The 20,389-nt window shown below is 45.5% G+C and overlaps 1 protein-coding gene across 2 annotated transcripts in view; it reads right to left on the minus strand.

Annotated features, from left to right (window-relative positions):
* The window catches only part of ATP10B (ATPase phospholipid transporting 10B (putative)), a 90,210-nt gene that overhangs the window by 18,136 nt on the left and 51,685 nt on the right, over window positions 1–20,389 (minus strand). For both annotated transcript variants that reach the window (XM_075996260.1, XM_012786334.3), the window contains 6 exons: window positions 17,833–18,024; window positions 15,762–16,362; window positions 12,474–12,583; window positions 9,590–9,716; window positions 6,031–6,215; window positions 674–998 (listed from right to left, as the gene is read on the minus strand). In XM_075996260.1, coding sequence (XP_075852375.1) covers window positions 674–998; window positions 6,031–6,215; window positions 9,590–9,716; window positions 12,474–12,583; window positions 15,762–16,362; window positions 17,833–18,024 — 1,540 coding nt within the window. The remainder of the gene's footprint in view (window positions 1–673; window positions 999–6,030; window positions 6,216–9,589; window positions 9,717–12,473; window positions 12,584–15,761; window positions 16,363–17,832; window positions 18,025–20,389) is intronic.

The raw sequence follows: 20,389 nt of genomic DNA on the forward strand, positions 1-20,389 counted from the left end.
CATGAAGACCAGATCATGAAGATTCTTGTAAACCAGGTTTGGTTGTTCCTGGAAGGTGTTAAGTACAATTTTTAGCTCTCTGCCTCAATTTTATTAAAGGTTAGCCCCTTCTGAGCAATTCTTTATCAACCAACTAGCTAGTCTTTACTGAGACTATGCTTTGCGCTGGCCTTGTATTTAGAAACGAACATACAAAATTTAACATGGGACAGTCCTGATCTTTAAAATATCCCCACCAGCCACCATTGACCCTCAGAAGAATATCAAATCCATAAACACCTGAGGCTGTGCCATGTGTAAAGTATTGAAGGGGAAACGCTTTGCATCCCACAGTTGAGATGGCCTGAGTATACATTGTAGATGGTAACACTTCTTGAGCTACCTGGATGTCCTGAACTCAAGGTCCTGTTGGTGTCAGCCTCCATCTAAGTCTTGACTTTTCTTTAGCTGACTTCCTAGTCCAAGGTCTTTGATTCACTCTCCCCCTCTATTCAGCCTCTGTGTCACCTCCCAGTTGCCACGTCTTGACTGTCATTCTGCACTCTCTCCCCCTGAGACAATGACCCGTAGGCTAAGCATCTTGACTATGACACTTGTCCTCCCACCTCTGGCCCAGGCCTCTCATCAGATCGTCCCTGCCAAGCTGCCACCTGAGTCTCAGCACAGTGGATACCTATGGAAAGCGTCATGACGCTCAGCTTGTCTCGCACCAGCTTGACGATCATACTCTTCTGGAGTGGCGTGCAGCGGCAGCACAGGACAGACCGACAATACTGGGTCAACTCCAGGAACTTCTTCTCCAGCTTTCCCTGGGAAATGGCATTCAGCGTCTTCCCATCGACGACCAGTCCAACTTCTGGAACCACAGCCCCTGAGCTGGTGGATGATGGTGTCTGGGAACAGAGGCGGAACCCGAAGAGCCTGCGCTCTGGCTTCTGTGGTTCATGAAATTGCTTGACCTCTTCCAATGCACAATTGAGGATGGATTCACAGGTTTCCTATGAAGAGTTATAATAATCTAGTATTAGTAAGCAACCTTGGAAATGTATGTTAACAGTTTCACTTTATTCTTTAGTAAGATAGTTGTAAAACTCTACTGCCATAGAGACTGCTTAGGAGTTATTCTCCAATTTTTACATTTCTCTGCAGTATGTGAAATAGCATCAGAGCAATTATAATTTGGAACCACATTAATGGTCAAAATAAGAGACACTTCTTGGGAATGGGAGTGAAAATAGCTCAGCAAGATGGAGACTGAAACAAGGACAGTATAAGACAATAAATAACACTAATGTGATGTTAAATTATGACACCTGTCATGCAGGTATGGTGCTTTCTATTTCTCAAAGGTCATTTAAGTTCTCCTTTGTTCCTTAAACATTCCTGTGTGATAGGTAGGGTGTTTATTGCAGATCTTAATTTAGAAATGAGGAAGTGGAAATAAGATCTTTAGTAACTCATCCAAGGTCATCCAAACTCAGTAGTGGTGGCAGTATCATTACTACTTGAACTGTGGCTTCCTAATTAAAGAAAATACATTGTCCCTGTGTTTATCCGTTGGTCTACTCCATGAAGGGTGCTAAAAACTGTGGTTCTTCTTACTGATTTTTTTCTGGTGTTTACCTTGAAACATAGTAGGAAAGCTATTTCCTTTCAGTGATTTTCTTCTATTACTTTTTATTATAGCAAAGATAAAGTCAGATTTTGATTTTAATTGTATTCTTAACATCTCTTTTAACGTCTGTGAAGATCACCTTTATTTTTTTTTGAGACAGAGGAGCTAGAGTGTAGTGGTGTCAGCCTAGCTCACAGAAACCTCAAACTCCAGGGCTCAAGGGATCCTCCTGCCTCAGCCTCCCGAATAGCTGGGATCACAGGCACATGCCACCACATTTGGCTAATTTTTCTATTTTTTACTATAGATGGGGTCTCTCTCTTGCTCAGGCTGGTCTTGAACTCCTGAGCTCAAGTGATCCTCCCAGCTTGGCCTCCCAGAGTTCTAGGATTACAGGTGTGAGCTACCATGCCTGGCCAACTTTTTAACAAAGATAAATTACAGCACACAACAGTATTATCAATTTTAACAGCATCGTTTTCTTCACATGCTCTTCATTTTACAGTGTTCTTTTATCCTTAGCAAGAGATGATGATTTTTTACTTATTCATGTGCTAAAAATTTCTTCTAAAAATAAACAATGTTCAAAGGGAGTCAATTTAAATGAAATCATTAAGTAAAAAAAAGTACAGATCATATGTGGATTTTGGAGAAAATTGTGAAAGTAGTTCTGAAGGGACAGGTTTGAGGAACACTGATCTAGAGATTTCTGTCTGGGAATGTCTAGAATAATTTCTTTTGGAAGGAATAGAGCCACACTTCATTATTCCTGGGCCTTCCTATTAGATGCTAAATTGAGCGTTGCAGGCAATAGGGTTGCACAAAGCCTAGAGGAGCCACAGGAAGTGGTTCCAGGAGCAAAGGGTTGTGCCAGAGGCACTTATCTGGGAGGGAGATCGAGGTGGTCCTCGGTGAAAGTTGGGATTGGTACCAATTATATAAATTCCTCCAGTATATGACTGCAGCAAAATTAAGTCTCTAAATTTAATTATGTCTGACTTTTTAAAGCAATAATCACAATAGTTACTTACCATTCCCTGAATATTTAGCGTATGTCAGGTGCTGTGGTAGGCAACCTGGAAGATGGTTCCCAGTGATTTCCACTTCCTGGTATTCATGCTCTTGTGTAATCTCCTTCCATTGTGTGTGGGCTAGACTGAGTGACCCCTTTGTAATGAAGGAAATTCTGCAATGGATGTCACTCCCCATATTAGGTTATAAAAAGTCTGTGGCTTCCAATTTGGTGTTCTTTCTTACTTTCTCTTGAATGTCTTGCCCTGGGGGAAACCACATGCCATGTTGTAGAGCAATGCTATGGAGATGCAGGGAGCATGTGAGTGATGCTAATAATCATGTGAATGAACTTGGAAGCAGAACTCCTTCTCACTCCCAAACCACCCACCCAGTTGAGCCTTCAGATGAGCTCGCAGCCCTGATTGACAGCTTGACTGCAACCTCAAGAGAGACCTTAAACTTGAGGCACACAGCTAAGATGTTTCTGGACTGCTAACCTACAGAAACCATGGGGTAATACATGTCTATTGTTTCAGCTGCTAAGATTTGGGGTAATTTGTTATTAAGCTATAGATAACTAATATCTATTGTGATAAGTAAGAACTTTTCTTCTATCATTTTATTTAATCCTCCCAATATCCTGTAACAGAGTTATTTTTAACTTCTGTTTTACAGATGAGCAGAATGGAAGTGCAAAAACCATGGTACTTGGATCATATTAAGCCTTCAATATATGTTAATAAGAAGAATAATAGCTATTGTTATTATTTGTTCCTATTTAATATAGTCCCTTTTAAAACTCCTTGACAGGTCAACACTTCCAGTGATGAGTTGGTAATTCCCTCATCTTGCGGCTGGGAACCCTGAAGTCCAGGGAGGTCTCACAACTTGCTTATTGCTTTAGGATGCATAGCAAAGAGACAGTAGCCCTAAATCAATTTATAGTGAATTAGGCAAATTAAAGCCCTTGGAGGAAATATCCACTGAATATGTAATTACATTAAGCTGGGGTTTAAATAAATTTAAGATTTAGAATGTATTCCCCCCATTTCTGGCTTAACATATTTATGCATCTCTAACTTATTCCTAGGCAAAGGGATAAGAAAGGCTAATGCTACAGGTTTAGTGGGCCCCGGAGTGTAGGCAGGGCTGAGGATTCAGGCACCGTCTTGTACGGGTTCTGGACAGCGTTAAAAGAATTGACATTGACCGAATTAAAGATGGAGTGTGGCTGACTGTTTCTTAGGAACTCTGGCTATTTAACCACCAAATATCTCCAGCTCCCTACAGGAATGCATGGCATTTAACAGAACCCACAGAAGCCCACTCCACCCTTCTCGGGCTGGCTGCCTCCCTGGTTTGTGGATGTCCTGCCTTCCAGAATTACCTGGAGTGAAAGAATCATTGCAAACCGAATTTCTATCACAAGCAGGGCAGGCAGGCACAGGGATCAAGCACTCGAGCAAGCTGAAAATTACTTTCTTTCCTAATCATAATATTAAAGCCAAAGGTTTTTTTCTTCTCTCTGAGATTATTTTCATTTTGAACATTCACTGGGGTTTAATCTAATCATAGCATAATCTGTGCACCTGACAGGAAAGTAAATGATTTTTCCAATTCATATAAAAGGGCCTCCAGCATTTTTCAGTCTATACTACCTTTTTTTTTTTTTTGAAATTATGTGTATATGGTTTCTTCAGGGAATAAAACCCAAATATTACCCTCCCCCCCCAAACTTCTATTCTGGGTCTTGATCAGCTGGCACGGTGGCTCATGCCTGTAATCCTAGCAATTTTGGGAGGCCTAGATGGGAGGGTTGCTTGGGCACAAGAGTTTAAGGTTGCTGCGAGCTATAAGGATGCTATTGCACTCTAGCCAGGGCATCAGAGAGACTCTGTCCAGAAAAAAAAAAAAAAAAAAAAGGAGATTGCAGTGTTCTTCCTGCCTCTGTTTCTGGAAGCTTCTCTTTTCCTGTCTTCCTCCATCCTCTCTGTTCTTTTCCCCATGGTATCCCTGGGGCTCCAGGTACCCTCTGCTCACTACCTCTGCAATAAGGTGCTCTCCTTATTAGTCTCCTCTACAAAATCCAGTGCCTGCTCCCTTCTGATAGGAGCACTCATATCTCATTGCCCCTCTCATCTTCATCAGCCAAGAAGATGGTGGAACATTTTTCTTCTGCAATTTGCATGGTGAAACGGACTTTTTCCTTCTAAATCCAAAATTGTATTATAGCTTTGAATGCGCTTCTTCAGATTTCCCACAGTCCTGTCTCCAAATCTCACTCCTGGACACCCGTGCCCGATTCTGATCGAGAAAGTTGCAGTTTTAGGACGTGGCTTCTTCATTCTTTCTCTCTCCCATCCCCTCAAAATGTACTGGCCTCGTGTATTATATTCCCTTCAGGCTTCTGCCGTGTGGCAGACCAATGTGACATAGAAATTGGTGCTGAAATCTTAAACTCAGAATGCTTTCAGTTTAATTGGGACTTTTTCAATGGATGAGTTGATCTTAAGTAGCAAGAAACTGACAATTGAGGTTCTATGAGCGAACAGTGTGGTAGAATGTAAATAGCACCAGTCACGCAGGAGGACAGAGGTCTAGGCTTAGTTCTGTTTATCAGAAACTATCAGGGTGAACCTGGGCAAGTGATTTGGCCCCAGTGATCTTCAAAGTCCTCACCTATAAAATGGGGAGATGGGACCAAGGGTAGAATTTGGAAGAGGTAAAACTTCCTACTACCATGTTTCCCCAAAAATATGACAGGGTCTTATATTTATTTTTCCTCAAGAAGACACCCTAGGGCTTATTTTCAGGGGATGTGTTATTTTTTTTAAGTACGGTACAACAATCTACATTTATTCAAACACAGTTAAGTCGTCTTCTTCTGGAACATCATCATAACTCTCCAAACCCCGAATTCCATCCTGAATTTCTTGGGACTCTATTTTCTTTAGAACCATTGGCCCCAATCTCTCATGTCGAGCACTATAGCTCTCATGGGGCAGATGAGAAGGGCTGCTCATCTTCTTTACCACTCTGCGACGAAATGCATGGGTTGTGCAGATACGCTGCGTAGCTTCAGGTCTTATTTTCGGGGTAGGGCTTCTATTGCGCAAATGCTTAGAAATCCTGCTAGGGCTTATTTTATGGGTAGGTCTTATTTTCGGGGAAACACGGTACGTAGTGCTAGACTAAGTAATATGAAAGACACCAGTCAACCATAAGTGGGGACGAAGTACAAGACATTGGACTGGATGACTTCCAGGGTTCTCCAAAATCCACGATTCAGTGATATTTTGGGGCGGGAGTGCTTTCCCAGTGGACCCAAATCCCACCCATAAGCCTGACTCCTATTGGCTTAGGGGCTGCTCTGTACTTGGACATCTGGTCCCCGGCCTCACCTGATTCTCTGTGTTAATGGTGTAAACAGTGTCGGTTTGATCCAACAGTCTGCAGGAATAGGCGATATTGACCGCCGTCTCCTGCTTGTCGCCAGTCAAGACCCAGAGCTGGATGCCAGCCTCCCGCAGAGCAGCGACGGTGTCTGGAACTCCTTCCTGCAGCCGATCTTCGATCCCGGTCGCTCCTGGAGTGACCAAAGACACCAGAGCTCACGTTTGTGGTCAAAGAGTAGCTGCTTAATTCCTCCAAAGCTCCGTGGAGCCAGGCAATGTTTAGTAGACATGATCCCTGGGCTAGGCTGTACCAGGCACCCGGGACACAAAAGTGAACTAGAGAGAGCGGGTCTCTAACCTGTCGGAGCTCAAAGGTTGTTGAATAAGGATTTATAACTGCGATATATGATGACAGAAGGTCAGGGTGCCATGTGAATTAATGTCAGGAGACCCTACCTTCACCTAGAAGACCAGGGCGGGCCTTGCTGGGGAAGTGCCATTTAAGCTCAGACCTGGAAGACAAAGCCAGAAGGTGGCAGAGGAGGAGAATTCCAGGCACAGGGATCAGCATGAACGGAGGCCCAGAGGTTAGAGTAGAAGACACAGAAAGGGAGGCAGAGTGAGGTGAGAGATGAGTCTGGGAGGGAGGTAAGAACTGTGGGATCATGCAGAGCCTTGTCCGGGTGCAAAGGGTTTGCAATTTCTTTGGTACCAAAGAAAGCTATTCAAGGGTCTTAAGCTAGGGAGTGACAGAATCAGTTTTGAGTTTTAAGATCGTTCTAGAGAATAGATTGGAGATTGGAGAAAGGGAACGAGATTCAGGGCTAGCAGCTACTTAGGAGGCTGGGTAGGGGTGCAGAGGAGCGCTGACAGCTGCCTGGAGCAATACGAACAGGGAAGTGGGGAGACTGACATCTCTGCCCCGCAACCCGATCACGGAATGAATAGCGGCTCACATTTCTGATAATATTCATGCAGGGAATTAAACATGCAGATTCCATAATTTTTGAATGATCTCAAGCTTAGCATCAACCTTGATGAATGTATACCCAAGTATTGAATAGTTGCTAAGAGATTAAGCGAAAATAAATCTGCATTTCAATTGAGATTCATTTCAGACCAAAGACTGATGGCTGTGCCCATCTCACTCTGGGCAGGAGCGAGGCATTTTGTTTCTTTTGATAATCCAGAGTGACACTAGGTTGGCAAAGCAGCTACATTGGATGCATATTGAAAAGATCATTTCATATTTTGAGACGCAGCGTTTTGATGGTGTGCTAGCGTGTCAGTGTGAAGATGAAATCTCTTCTCAGTTCAGTCCTCTCCTTTCCAAGCCACCCTGGGGGAGGAAAACCAGCTCTCTATCCGGAAGGGTGCCTGTTTTGCATTTCAGGTTCAAACGTGCCACCAGTAAACAGCCCCATGGAAAGTGATGGCTCGAGCCTCATCTTTCCTTTGGTGGGCTAGTCTGGAAGGTGAGATGCTCAGGCTGATTTATATGACAGCGAGGCAGAATGAAGGAGAGACTAGGAAAAACACATTTATTTGTGTGAAAGAGAAAATGAAACAGGAAGGTCGCGAAAGCCTTTCCCAGCCAGGGGAAGCGACAGGTTCTGACAAGTGTGCTCTATTCATGCAGAACTGGTGATCAACCCCTTCCACTGACAGGGACCACAGTGCTGCATGAAACAAAGGAGTTCAGGGGGTGGGGGACAAGAAGGGGCTCGGGTGCCCTAATGGGATGACTTTCTGGTGGCCATGTACGGTGGATCGAGTTGTCTGGCCTGGCCACCCTCTGGTTCTTGTTATTAATAAAATGAGTCCTTGTGTCCAGCCTGAAATGGGGCCTTTTAAGGCAGCATGCAAAGGCCTCTGCAGCCGAAACATAAGAAACAGAAGGCTAGCCGGGCATGGTGGCTCACGCCTGTAATCCTAGCACTCTGGGAGGCCGAGGTGGGCAGATCGCTCAAGGTCAGGAGTTCAAAACCAGCCTGAGCAAGAGAGAGACCCCGTCTCTACTAAAAATAGAAAGAAATTAATTGGCCAACTAAAAATATATAGAAAAAATTAGCCAGGCATGGTGGCACATACCTGTAGTCCCAGCTACTTGGGAGGCTGAGGCAGGAGGATTGCTTGAGCCCAGGAATTTGAGGTTGCTGTGAGCTAGGCTGATGCCATGGCACTCTAGCCTGGGCAACAGAGTGAGACTCTGTCTCACAAACAACAAAACAAAACAAAACAAAACAAAACCGAAAAAGAAAAACAAAAAGAAATAAAACGCTGAAGGAAGTGGCCTTCTCCCTACCTTGCCAGCCAACCTGGAAACTAAATCTTGTTGCTGCTGCTTTTTATGTGCACAGGCATCACCATGTGACAGCGACCTGGGGTCTTTCCCCTCGATCCCCTGCCTGGCTGGGCAGCTCAAGCAGTGTGATTCAGCCAGACGAGAAGCCAAGGCTCAGAGGGGCACAGGGGCATGTTCCTGAGTACACAGCAAGGTCACAACAGGGCTGGAATTTGAGCCTCGTCCCCAGGCCAGCATTGCCCGCCAAGATGAAAGAAGGCTTTTGCCACGTGGTCAGAGCATGCTGCTTGAGCACTGCGTACCTAGAGCTTGCTCCCAAGGTAGGAGGAGATTAATCCTGATCAATAAAGCCTCCCCTTTGCCCCTTGGTAATACTTTTTCCCCAACTGACACAGCCTGTCTCTTAACTGGTCTCTGTCTTCTCATCTTTCCCCCAGTGCAGCAGCCGAACTTGTGCACAGCAGCAGCCAGAGTAACTTTTGTCACGCACAACCTGTCCCTGCCTTCACTCCTGGCCCTCTCCGAACTTTTAGCTTATGATTTATGCAGTGCTTTGTAATCTGGGTCCTGCTGACCTCTGTCCCCTCACACCATTTCTTCCCCACACCCCCTGGTCCAGCCACAGCAGACCTCTGTGTTTTCTGCCAGCCCAGGCTCCTAACTCTGGGCCTTCATTTGGGCCCTTCCTTCTGCCTGACAAGCTCCTCTTCTTCCTTTCTGTTAACGGCCTTCCTAGGACCTGCTCCCCCCTCCCCCCCCCCGGCTCCCTGGCTAGGTTGGCATCTCCTACTTTGTGCTTTCATCCCACCTGGTCCATCTTCCAGCCCAGTTCTCATCACACTCTGTTAAAAATCACTTGGCTAATCATCCAGCGTCCTCCTAGAGCTCTTGGAGAACAGACTCTGTGGCTCCTGTTCCTTATCGTAGCCCTGTTGCCTAGCATGCTACAAGGTACATAGTAGGTGCTCAACAAACATCTAAATGAACGGAGGAGTGTGCTGCTGGAGAAGGAGCCAAACTCCGCGGCTTCCTCCTGCAGGGAGCAAAGTAATGCTCCCAGGGCATCCTCGGGAAGCTGTGCGAGGAGTCTGGGTTAGGTACCAGCACAGCCCACTTATGCCAAATGCCTGGAAGGGCACCCCAGGGAAGGCTGCTAATTGAGACATATTTGTAGCAGTGTCAGAATCAGGGCCAAGAACTTCCTTCCCAACTTGCCGCTTTCCTTTTTTTTTCATATAATGATGACTTATTTTTAGCTACCGAGTAAGGTGAGTTGATTCTCCAGATGCTGCGCCGTCTCCATTAGAAGCTCCTCTCGGTTTTCGAGGGATGCCTCGGCCTCACGCCGGAAGCTGGCCCACCTCTGGAAGTCCTCTTCACTTATGACCTGTGGGACAGGGAAATGCTCTTTAACAATCTCAGGTGGTCATTAAGAGAATTCCCTCCCCCTTCCCTATCCCATGGGCCTGTTGGAACCTCATTACATATTAATGATTAGATGGGGCTTTCTCCTCCTTGATATATATATATATATATATTTTTGAATGCCTGAATCAATGAAGATGGGTCCTTATGTTCCATTACCACCAAGCATCCATTGAGCCCTCACTGTGAGCAGGGCACTAGAGATGATCGAGACAGACAAGGTCCCTGTACGCCTGGGCTCATATCTGGCGGAGGCTGCGAGATAATATCCAAGCATAAAATTTAAAAGAATAGATCAATTTTTGGTGATATAGCACCTCTTGTATATTCCTGGATACAGCTGGAACCCATTCTACTAAGTGAAGTATCTCAAGAATGGAAAAACCAGCACCACATGTACTCACCAGCAAATTGGTATTAACGGATCAACACCTAAGTGGACATATAGGAAAAACATTTATCAGGTGTCCGGTGGGAGGGTGGGAGGGGGGAGGAGGGGATGGGTATACACAACCACAATGAGTAAGATGTGCAACGTTTGGGGGATGCTTGAAGCTCTTACTCGAGGGGGGAGGGAGGCATGGGCAATATATGTAACCTTAACACTTGTACCCCCATAATACGCTAAAATAAAAAAAGAAAGAAAAAGAAAAAGAAAGAGAACAGATCAGTTTCCAAGGAGTGCTATGCAGAAAATAAGGGTGATGTGATGGACTGTAATGGGGTAGGGGAATAACTGCAGGGGGCGCTGCTTTTTTTTGGATGTTCAGGTCACCCCCACAAGGTGACGTGCAAGCTAAGTGCAAAGACAAGAGAGGTCGGTCACGGAGAAGACCAAGTGCAAAGGCTGTGAAACAGCAATGGACTTGCCCTTCTTTCTGTGCCTTGAATAGATCAGGTGGTGGGAGGGTGGAAATCAAGGTGGAGAAGGTTCAGAATAAGGTTGGGGGGCCGGGCGCGGTGGCTCACGCCTGTAATCCTAGCACTCTAGGAGGCTGAGGCTGGTGGATTGCTTGAGGTCAGGTGTTCGAAACCAGCCTGAGCAAGAGTGAGACGCCGTCTCTACTATAAATAGAAAGCAATTAATTGGCCAACTAATATATATAGAAAAATTCAGCCAGGCATGGTGGTGCATGCCTGTAGTCCCAGCTACTCGGGAGGCTGAGGCAGGAGGATTGCTTGAGCCCAGGAGTTTGAGGTTGCTGTGAGCTAGGCTGACGCCACAGCACTCACTCTAGCCTGGGCAACAAAGCGAGACTCTGTCTCAAAAAAAAAAAATATCTTGTGTCTTCTCCTTTGGTGCCATGAGGCTCAAAGAAATCAACCTATCTGCAAGTCATTGGCTAAGGGTGACGTCCTTTGCCAAGACCTTTGCCAAGACAAAAAAAAAAGAATGAGGTTGGAAAGAAGAGCAGCAGCCAGATCTTACATAGCCTGCCAACCACCCCAGCAGGCATGGTGTCACACACAGGAGGTGCCTGAGAGCTGGCAGAATCCAGCTAGTGGCCACATCTTCCTTCCTTAGAGTCCCATAGCACTTTCAGACTCTTCTCTTGGCATTGCATGCATACTGTCTCTTATAGCAATGAAGGATTCTTTTGTCCAAGGGTCAAATATTCCCTGAGTCCCTCTGCATGGTGCTACAGGGAAAACCAAGGGGAACAACAGTAGGCCTTTTGCTTTTGAGGAATGCACAGTATCTTAGGGGAGGCAAAACATGCATAAATAACTTCAATGAAAAGTAGAACGCGGTAAGGGTATAATTCCAATCTGTAGAGTGGTATTAAGGATACATCGCTGTGCCACATGCTGTGCACGTGTGATCTTAGTTATTCTCCATGACAACTGCATGAGGTAGGGAGGATTAGCACATTTTATAGATAAAACTCAGAGAGATGAAGAAATTTGATTAAGGTCACATATCTACAAGTAGTGATACTGAGACTTGCGCCCAGGGGGGTCTGGCTTTAAAGTGGGTGCTCAACTTCAGTACTCTATTATGCACTATCAAAGAGATGCAGAGCCCTGGGATTTATGGACGGGAAACCACTTCTAGCTACCTAGAAATGTATGCCCATCCTAACACCCCTGGAGTTTAGATGCCTCAGTAGATGCCCTTGCTCTATAATTCACAGCACTCACTGGCTACAAAGTCTAAGGTCTGCAGAATGTGAGGTGGATAAATATACATGACTATACCTAGGCCAAGGGCAACGCAGTAGGGAGTGGTAGGGACCACGGCCAAGTGCAGAACACAACTGAATGTATCTCTCATCAAAGGAATTGACTGCTGCCTGGTTGTAGCTGATTGCTGCCATTCAAAAATGGAGACAGTTTGCCAGATCCTCTAAATTTTTAAGAGAAACCAGAAATCTAGATTTTCATGTGAACACAAAACAGCTCCCCAAATTGAAGCTTAGGCAAGTAGTGCAAATTTTAAAAGAATCCTTTGAAGACAAAATTATAGTTTAAATTACCTTATAAATTATGGGTTACCTATTAATGAAAAGCAGGAAACGACAAAGCCACACTGATATGGGACCTCTGCTCCTGGAAAATGGTCAGTTACAGGTTTTAGTGGTGAGTCAGAATAGCTAATCTTGAAAATATTAGAACAACCAACTCTAATGGTCTTTTGTAAAGAAAATAAGACAGAAAAGCAGGGTTGAGGCCGTCGAGCAATGGCGTTGGAAGCACACCGGGAAGAATCCGTTCTTACCTTCTTGGCGATGCACAGCGTACGCAGGCCGTCTCTTGCATACAAGTCCAGGTGCTTCTGGGTCTGGGCTCGGATTTTCTTCAGCTTCTTTTCCATGTCAATGTTAGTCACTGTCAAATAGTCATTGTCCCCATGAGGCCATGTACAAATGCTTAGAGATGCCCGTCCCCAACACCCTGGGATCTTCTTGGGTGGCTGCAAATGCTTTAGGGAAGGAATTCCCTTCCCAGCCCACCCTAGAAACACAGAGGAGCTCTCCTGGCTGTCAAGTTGCCCTAGCAGGTGACAACTCCAGGAGTCCTGACGTTGTCCACTCTCTTTATCTTGTCATCAAAAGCCTGGCTGAGAAAAATGCTATTTAACGAAGGTGGGTGGTCTAAGGGACTACTTCCAAGCACCTGTTTTGATGAGAACCACCTGGGAACTTAATCAAATACTAGAGATTCTCAGGGCCAACTGAAGCCCAGCAGAATCAGGGCACCAGAAAGTCTGAACCTTTATTGTCACCTAAGGTGTTTTTTTTTTTTTTTTTTTGAGACAGAGTCTCGCTTTGTTGCCCAGGCTAGAGTGAGTGCCGTGGCATCAGCCTAGCTCACAGCAACCTCAAACTCCTGGGCTCAAGCAGTCCTTCTGCCTCAGCCTCCCGAGTAGCTTGGACTACAGGCATGCGCCACCACGCCTGGCTAATTTTTTCTATATATATATTAGTTGGCCAATTAATTGCTTCCTATTTTTATAGTAGAGACAGGGTCTCACTCTTGCTCAGGCTGGTTTTGAACTCCTGACCTCGAGCAATCCGCCCGCCTCGGCCTCCCAGAGACCTAGGATTACAGGCGTGAGCTACCGTGCCCGGCTATCCTAAGGTGTTTTGTGTCGCCACTTTAGCCCTGGATGGCCACCTGACTTCAGAAACTGTTCTCAGTCTTAGACTATTGTCCTCTCTGTCATCTACTTTGGTTCTTGCACCAAATTAGATCCCAAGACAGCTACAAACCTGGATGTCACTAGCTAAGTTCTTCACTGCATTGGGTTTGCTGAGTTAGGCTTTTTTCTATGCAAGAAATGGTGTCAGAAAAAAACGGGGTTTTTTTGCATTTCCTGTAAATCTAGTGTGAAGAATATTTCAGTGTGTTGCTCAAAGTCCACTTTGTGAAGTTCTACATACATTTCTGACAGAAGTAATTTGTTTTTTTCTCTTGAAATTTCAGTCCTTTTATCTATCTAGTTCTATAATAAAAAGTTTTAAGCCTGGATTGGCTGGTGTGTGGGGGAAATCGATGTCACAACCATTTTCTTTATCTAAGCTGCCACTGGTATCACTTATTCATCACAGCACTTTGTAAAGCTGAGCTTGGAAAAGACTTTAGAATTTTTCTTATTTAACTATGGCTGGATTGTAGTTTTTAGAAGGGCTCATAATGAACAGAATCTGTGCACCTCATTCATCCCTGCATTTAATGGAAAATTAAAAATATAACTCTTTTTTCTTATTTATTTATTTTTTTTTTGGAGACAGAGTCTCACTTTGTTGCCCAGGCTAGAGTGAGTGCTATGGCATCAGCCTAGCTCACAGCAACCTCAAACTCCTGGGCTCAAGCGATCCTCCTGCCTCAGCCTCCCTCGTATCTGGGACTACAGGGATATGCCACCATGCCCGGCTAATTTTTTCTATATATTTTTAGTTGGCTACTTAATTTCTTTCTATTTATAGTAGAGACAGGGTCTTGATCTTGCTCAGGCTGATCTCCTGACCTTGAGCAATCTGCCCGCCTCGGCTTCCTAGAGTGCTAGGATTACAAGCGTGAGCCACCGTGCCCGGCCTAAAAATATAATTCTTAATAACGAGGTAAGTATAGAAAAGTCCAACAAAATTCTAATTTTTTTTCCCGTGGTACTACTCTAAGGCTGTTTTTATGTAATATAAAAATACTTTCAAAGACTATTTTAATAATTATATTATTTATCTAATATGCTAGTGGACACTGTGATTCATTTTTCAGATGCTCCTGTTTTTTCTGGTACCTTAAACAGTCTCCTTTTGTGCATTGTCTTATTGAGTGCTATTAACAATGCTTTATTTTGAAAGACAACAGCTCCTGAAATTAAACCTTTTCTGTTTTCTATTTGCTAACTTCTGAGTTTACCTTTTCACTCAGGCTGCCAGGAACCTCCACGTCAAATCCAATATTCAAACACCATAAATATTATTAAACCTGGGATTTTTCCCCCCTGCCCCCATTCAAAGCTTTGCTTCTTAATTCTCAGAGTAACATTGTGGATGTGCCCTGTATTGGAAACGTCTCTAATCTATTTTGCAATCAGATGAGGAGCAAATAAAGAAACATCCCCAGAGCTGCTCAGATGGCTGCTGCCCAAGGATAGGTCTCTTAACTCAAAAGCACTGAATTTACTTGTCTGCCAGAGTCTGGGATAAAGAGAACTAATTAGCTCCCTTCCCATTCTAAACACTAATCAATCCCCATGAACCTCTTGGCCCCAGTCCATGGCTGATAATGCATGAGGCACAGGGCTGCCTGGGTGATTCTAAAGCTTGGCTAGAATCTACTATCCTGGGAGAATCATAGCCCTATAACTGTCTTCGCCTTGTTAGCAATCAGAAAACGGCTGCACACTGATTCATGCTGCTCCCAAATCGGACAATGACATGTACGGATTTTGGAATATTTTTTTTTTGGCTCAGGGGAAGGTGGGGGAAAAGGATGAGAAAGGACATCTGAGGCTTCCCAGAGTGCCCTGAGCCCGGTGCAGGATTCTGGTGGCATAAAACAAGATCTGAACAGAAATACCTGGACCTGGGATACCTGGTCCTGGGATTTAACACCAGTTAGCTGTGTTACCTCTGCTAAGTCACTTCTCTTTATAGGTTGATTTGGATTCTCGCTGAAGCGAAGAGTTAGGACCACAATGTGTGCTAGAGTGTGCTAATGGACATTCTTGTGCAAAAAATTACGTGCGAATAATCCATGTTTAAATGGGTTTGGAAACCTGGAAATTGGGATCAATAAAGATAAAGACGTTTCTCTACTAAGAGAAGACCGTATAGTCTTTGACGTGCTAATGGACACTGTGATTCTCTAGGCCAAGGAGATGTAAAATAGAGAGTGTTTTAAGGATCTTGCTTTGAGGAGAGCATCTTGTGGATCTGTATTCCAGTTGGGACCTGCTGGGCCAGGTGGCACCGTAACCTGAGTGCCTGATTCCCATTGCGCACAGCTTCTTAAACTCCTGAGCCCTTTGTCCCTGGGGCACTGGTGAGGCAGGACTCACCGCAGGCTGGGTCTTCCAGCAGGTCCATGATGACTGAGTCAGCGCCCTTGGTGTAGACGACGATCTCACCCGTCAGTGGGTGCCTCACCACCACGGACATTCTCTTCCTGACGGAGTCAAAGCCCAGGGTGCAGAGGAGGTCGAAGGTCAGGCAGGTGCCCTGGGGCAGGCGCACGGTCACCTGCTCAGGTGTCCGGGACACCAGCGTGAAGCTGTAGGCATGGGCAGCGTGCACCAGGGCCGCCTCGTCAGGGCTCTCAGCCTCGTAACAGAGCTCGGGCTCAGCCAGGCCTGGAGCAGGGGCTTCTAGCACCTCCTCCAAGGATGCGCCCGACCCAGAACCCAGAATGTCGCCTTGGTCCCACACGCTGCTCCTGTAGCCACCATCGGTAGAGTAGCCTCCACTGCACACGGACGCGTCGTCTCTCTCGTCCGAGTCCGGGGTGGGGGCGTTGGCACCCAGGCTCTCCCCCAGGTCAGTGTCAGAGGGAGCGGTGGACGAGAATGACTGGCTGAGGCTCGATAGCTTCAGCTTCTGGAAGAGCTGGTGAATCTTCTCCAAGGACATCACCAGAGCCTTGGTTGAGGGTGGGATGGTGACCTTGTGGCCAAAAGAAGAAAGCAGAGCATTACTCTCAACGTTGGAGGTATAGCAAGCTGTCTTTTGCAGAATATGAAGGCAATTTTGCAATAGGTAGACTATTTTGGCCTTCAGTGATCATGGTCAAGTCTCTTCTCGTCTATGGGCCTCAGTTTCCCTGCCCATAAAATGAGGGAGTTAGGGCAGATATTTCCTTCCAGCCCTGACATTCTTGGGGTTGACGGTGCTCATTTTCCTCTATTTTTTGATCATCCTATTCTGAGCATGGGCAAAAGAAAGAAAAGGAGATGAGAGTTTGCATTTCTTGAAGACTTACGGTAACCTTTTCTAGTTCTTCTTTGTGTGCAGTATCTCAATTCTCAGCAACTCTATGGGATACTATCATCATCCCAGTTTTTGGATGAGGACATTGAGGCACAAAGAAGTTAAATAAATTGGCCATGATCACCCGTGTTCAGGGAGGAGAGCTTGGACTCAAAGCTGGGTCTGCCTGGCCCAGAGACTGGGCTCCGGAGCTCTCTGCCATCTAAAGCTCCCTCGTTAACTTGGAAATTGAGAGTCGGGTACTATCCTTAAAATGTCACTTCTTCACCCCTCGGAAATACAGTTAATTTCTCAGATAATGCTTCCTGCCTCCCCAAACTCCCTGAACACCTCTGATAACTTGGTGACTTTTCAGGGTGGTTTAGAATCTGGGCAGAGCAAGGAAAGGCTGTGGTGTGGAGCCTGAGTGAACCCTCTTGTCTTGGTTTCATAGACACAAGTTGCACCACTTAATTATTCCTGCCAGCAACTCCACAGGGAGCAGCTTGGCTGAGAGTTTGTGGAAAATTAAAGACAAATCTACCTTCAGTAGATTTCAAAGTATAACTCTACATAAATGACCATCCGGCTGCATTATTTCCATGGGAAGAACATCACAGTATTCATTATTTTGAGCCCCTATGTATAAAGAAAAGCAGAGAGCGGTGTGACAGAACTATTAGGAGTTGGTATGGAGTCACATGGACAGTTCTGCCATGTGGGGATTGTATGTTCTTTGTTAAGTTACTCAAGTTCTCTGAGCCGCCATTTTTTACTTGTTAAATCCAAGAATATATCAACTCATAGAGCTGTTGGGCTGTGAGAATTAAATGATCATGCAGGTATAGTGTTTGACATCAGGCTTGGCACATAGCTAAGTGCTCAGTAAATATTAACTCTTTATAGCTACCCTGTGGACAGAAAGACAAAGTTTGAAAGCTAGACAAAGAGCTCACAGATAATGTCTTCCATTTTATTTAAAAATGAGGAAGCAGGCTCAGAGAGGGTAAGAGATCTGTTCAAGTTCTCATAGTGATGGAATGGTGACACCACGGCCAGGCGCCAGGCATCGTGTCTCCTTGATCAGGGTATCCCACATCACCCTAGCCCTGCCTTCTACTTCCCTATCTCCCCTCCTCTCCACCCCCAATCTTCACCAGTCCTTACCCTCTGCCTGGGCTTGGTGGTTGTGGACACCATGACGGAGTTACAGATGGTTAGGGCAAGGAAGAAGTCAGCAATGGAGGAGGTGGTGGAGAGGGAAGGCTTGGTGGGTCTGTTGTCTGACAAGGTTTCCAGCCATAGGGCAGCATCTCGAACCTTGGTCAGTAGGTTTCTATCTGGAGTCACGTCTTTTTCCTGGAAGAGAAAGGCCAGAGTGAGAACCTTTCCTGAAGGGCCTGGGAAGGAAGGCCCCGGCAGCAGAATCTTTGCATGACTGGGGAAAGGATGATACAGTCTACACTGCGGTCTTGTATCTTGCATGTTCCCCTCTCCCACAGGCCTGCTCATTTCCCATTCTTATTTGATTTCTTCTTGCTCCTCAACCCAACATGTCCATCAACTGCCAGTTTTTCCCTCCCAGGATCTCCCCACCATTTATCACCCATTCCTGCTGCTTCCTGCCATGCTCAGACCCTCTATCCTGGATTTCTGCATCAGCCTCTAACCAATGTTGCTGCCTCTCACCTCTTTTTCTTTTTAACCTTTCATGGGCATATGAAATGCAATCTTCCTAAAACTCCATTTTCCTCCTTGACCTCAGAAAACTGAGGTCTGAGGAGAAAACTCAGGAGCTCTCCCTTTTTGGGACAATCAATTCACCTGATGTTTAGATTCTTCCACAGTTTGCATCTCTGCATATTGGCCTATATCTTCTTTTATTATTTGTTTGATTGTTTGTTTTCTCTTGCTCTGCCTTCTCTATTTCTCCTAGAGATCTGATGCCCTGACAGCTTCTCCCAGGTGGTGAGAACTTGAAGACCCAGAAACAGCTGGATCAGAGGTGGTGGCGGCAGCAGCAGCAGTGGCCTTGGGCTCTGCCTATCTCCCCACCAGCATCTAGACTTGACCTATATTTTATTTTATTTTTTTGAGACAGAGTTTTGCTTTGTTGCCCAGGCTAGAGTGAGCACTGTGGCGTCAGCCTAGCTCACAGCAACCTCAAACTCCTGGGCTCAAGCAATCCTACTGCCTCAGCCTCCTGAGTAGCTGGGACTACAAGCATGTGCCACCATGCCCAGCTAATTTTTTCTCTCTATATATTAGTTGGCCAATTAATTTCTTTCTATTTTTAGTAGAGACGGGGTCTCGCTCTTGCTCAGGCTGGTTTCGAACTCCTGACCTCGAGCAATCCGCCAGCCTCGGCCTCCCAGAGTGCTAGGATTACAGGCGTGAGCCACCGCGCCCGGCCTTGACCTATATTTTAAATTCACTTTTCTTATGTCCATGTTTAATCTCCCTAGAGGTAAGGTAAGAGCCTCGAAGATAGAGAGATTGAATTTTCCACAAAGCTGTATCTTTTAGAGCTCTAATGACAGCCTTGTTTGAAGCAGAAGCTCAGCAAACACCAGCGCTCAATAGTTCGATATGACAAAGCCATTTTGCAAAGAAGCTTTCGCGTAAGACCATTTCTGTCAGTGCTCAGAGTTCACAGATAAATTATAGTGTAGAAGAAAGTCAATGGTTGAAAAAGATAGACCGAAGGAATCTTGATTGATTCTTGCAGCGTGAAGACGGAGGGCCAATGAGTTGTACAAATAAGAACCCAAGTTCAGATTAAAAAAAATCTCACAGGAAAAGAGTCCTCAGACTGTTTTTTTTTTTCTGACTGTCAAATGCAGTGGCTTCCAGAAGTGTGATTCTGTCCTCCCCAGAGCTGCTGCTAGAGGGAAGGAAACAGATACATCCCTCTGGAGTGAAGCGTGCACTCTCTAAGAGTTCCAGCCTCCATTTGGGGTGCTCTCCACGAGTCAACACCCTAACTTGTTCATACCATCTTAAGAAGACAACTTCCAGGACGAAAGTCTACTCATTACAAGGAAGAGTGCTATTCATAATAAAACTACATCAAATCTGCATTTCCTTCCATTGCCTTGTAAGCAATGGTGAACTATTCATACCACGTGGAGTCATTATTTTTGGAAAGTTTGGGAAAGATGCATGCATTATGCATCCTCTCTGGCTTCGACAGCAGTCTTCATAACAGGAGCTCACATGTGCGAAGCTCGTCCTACCTTCCCAAGCAATGTCACTTATATGATCTCACCAGATCTCCTCAGTCCCACATTGAGATGAAACGAATCCTAACTTGAAATTGAATTGAAACCCAGAGAGATAGGCTGATTTAACCAATGTCACCCAGTGTGTCAGTATAAAGCCAGACTCAGAGCTCAGACACCTGGACTGCTATTCTAAAGCTTTTCCTTTCTGTGGTCACAGTGAAATAGCTATGTTCTCTTACTAATGCTCTTCTGCAAACTCCTTATACCAGATTCCAGGGTCCATTCAGTGCCTACCTCCCGTCAGTTCCCCAACCCCACTCCAGGAACTCTGACCCCACTTCTCATGGTGGTAAGAGAGCTAGTCACGTGGCGTTTCTTATGTTCCGGGACACCCAGTATCTCTCATTGCATCCCTGCAGCAATACCGTCTGTCGAATGCTGCTAGCCTCCCAGTCACCTCGGTTTTTCCTATGAGGAAACTGATGCCGGGGAAGTTAAGT

This window comes from Microcebus murinus, chromosome 21 (genome assembly GCF_040939455.1).
Source record: "Microcebus murinus isolate Inina chromosome 21, M.murinus_Inina_mat1.0, whole genome shotgun sequence".
NCBI classification, from domain to species: Eukaryota; Metazoa; Chordata; class Mammalia; order Primates; family Cheirogaleidae; genus Microcebus; species Microcebus murinus.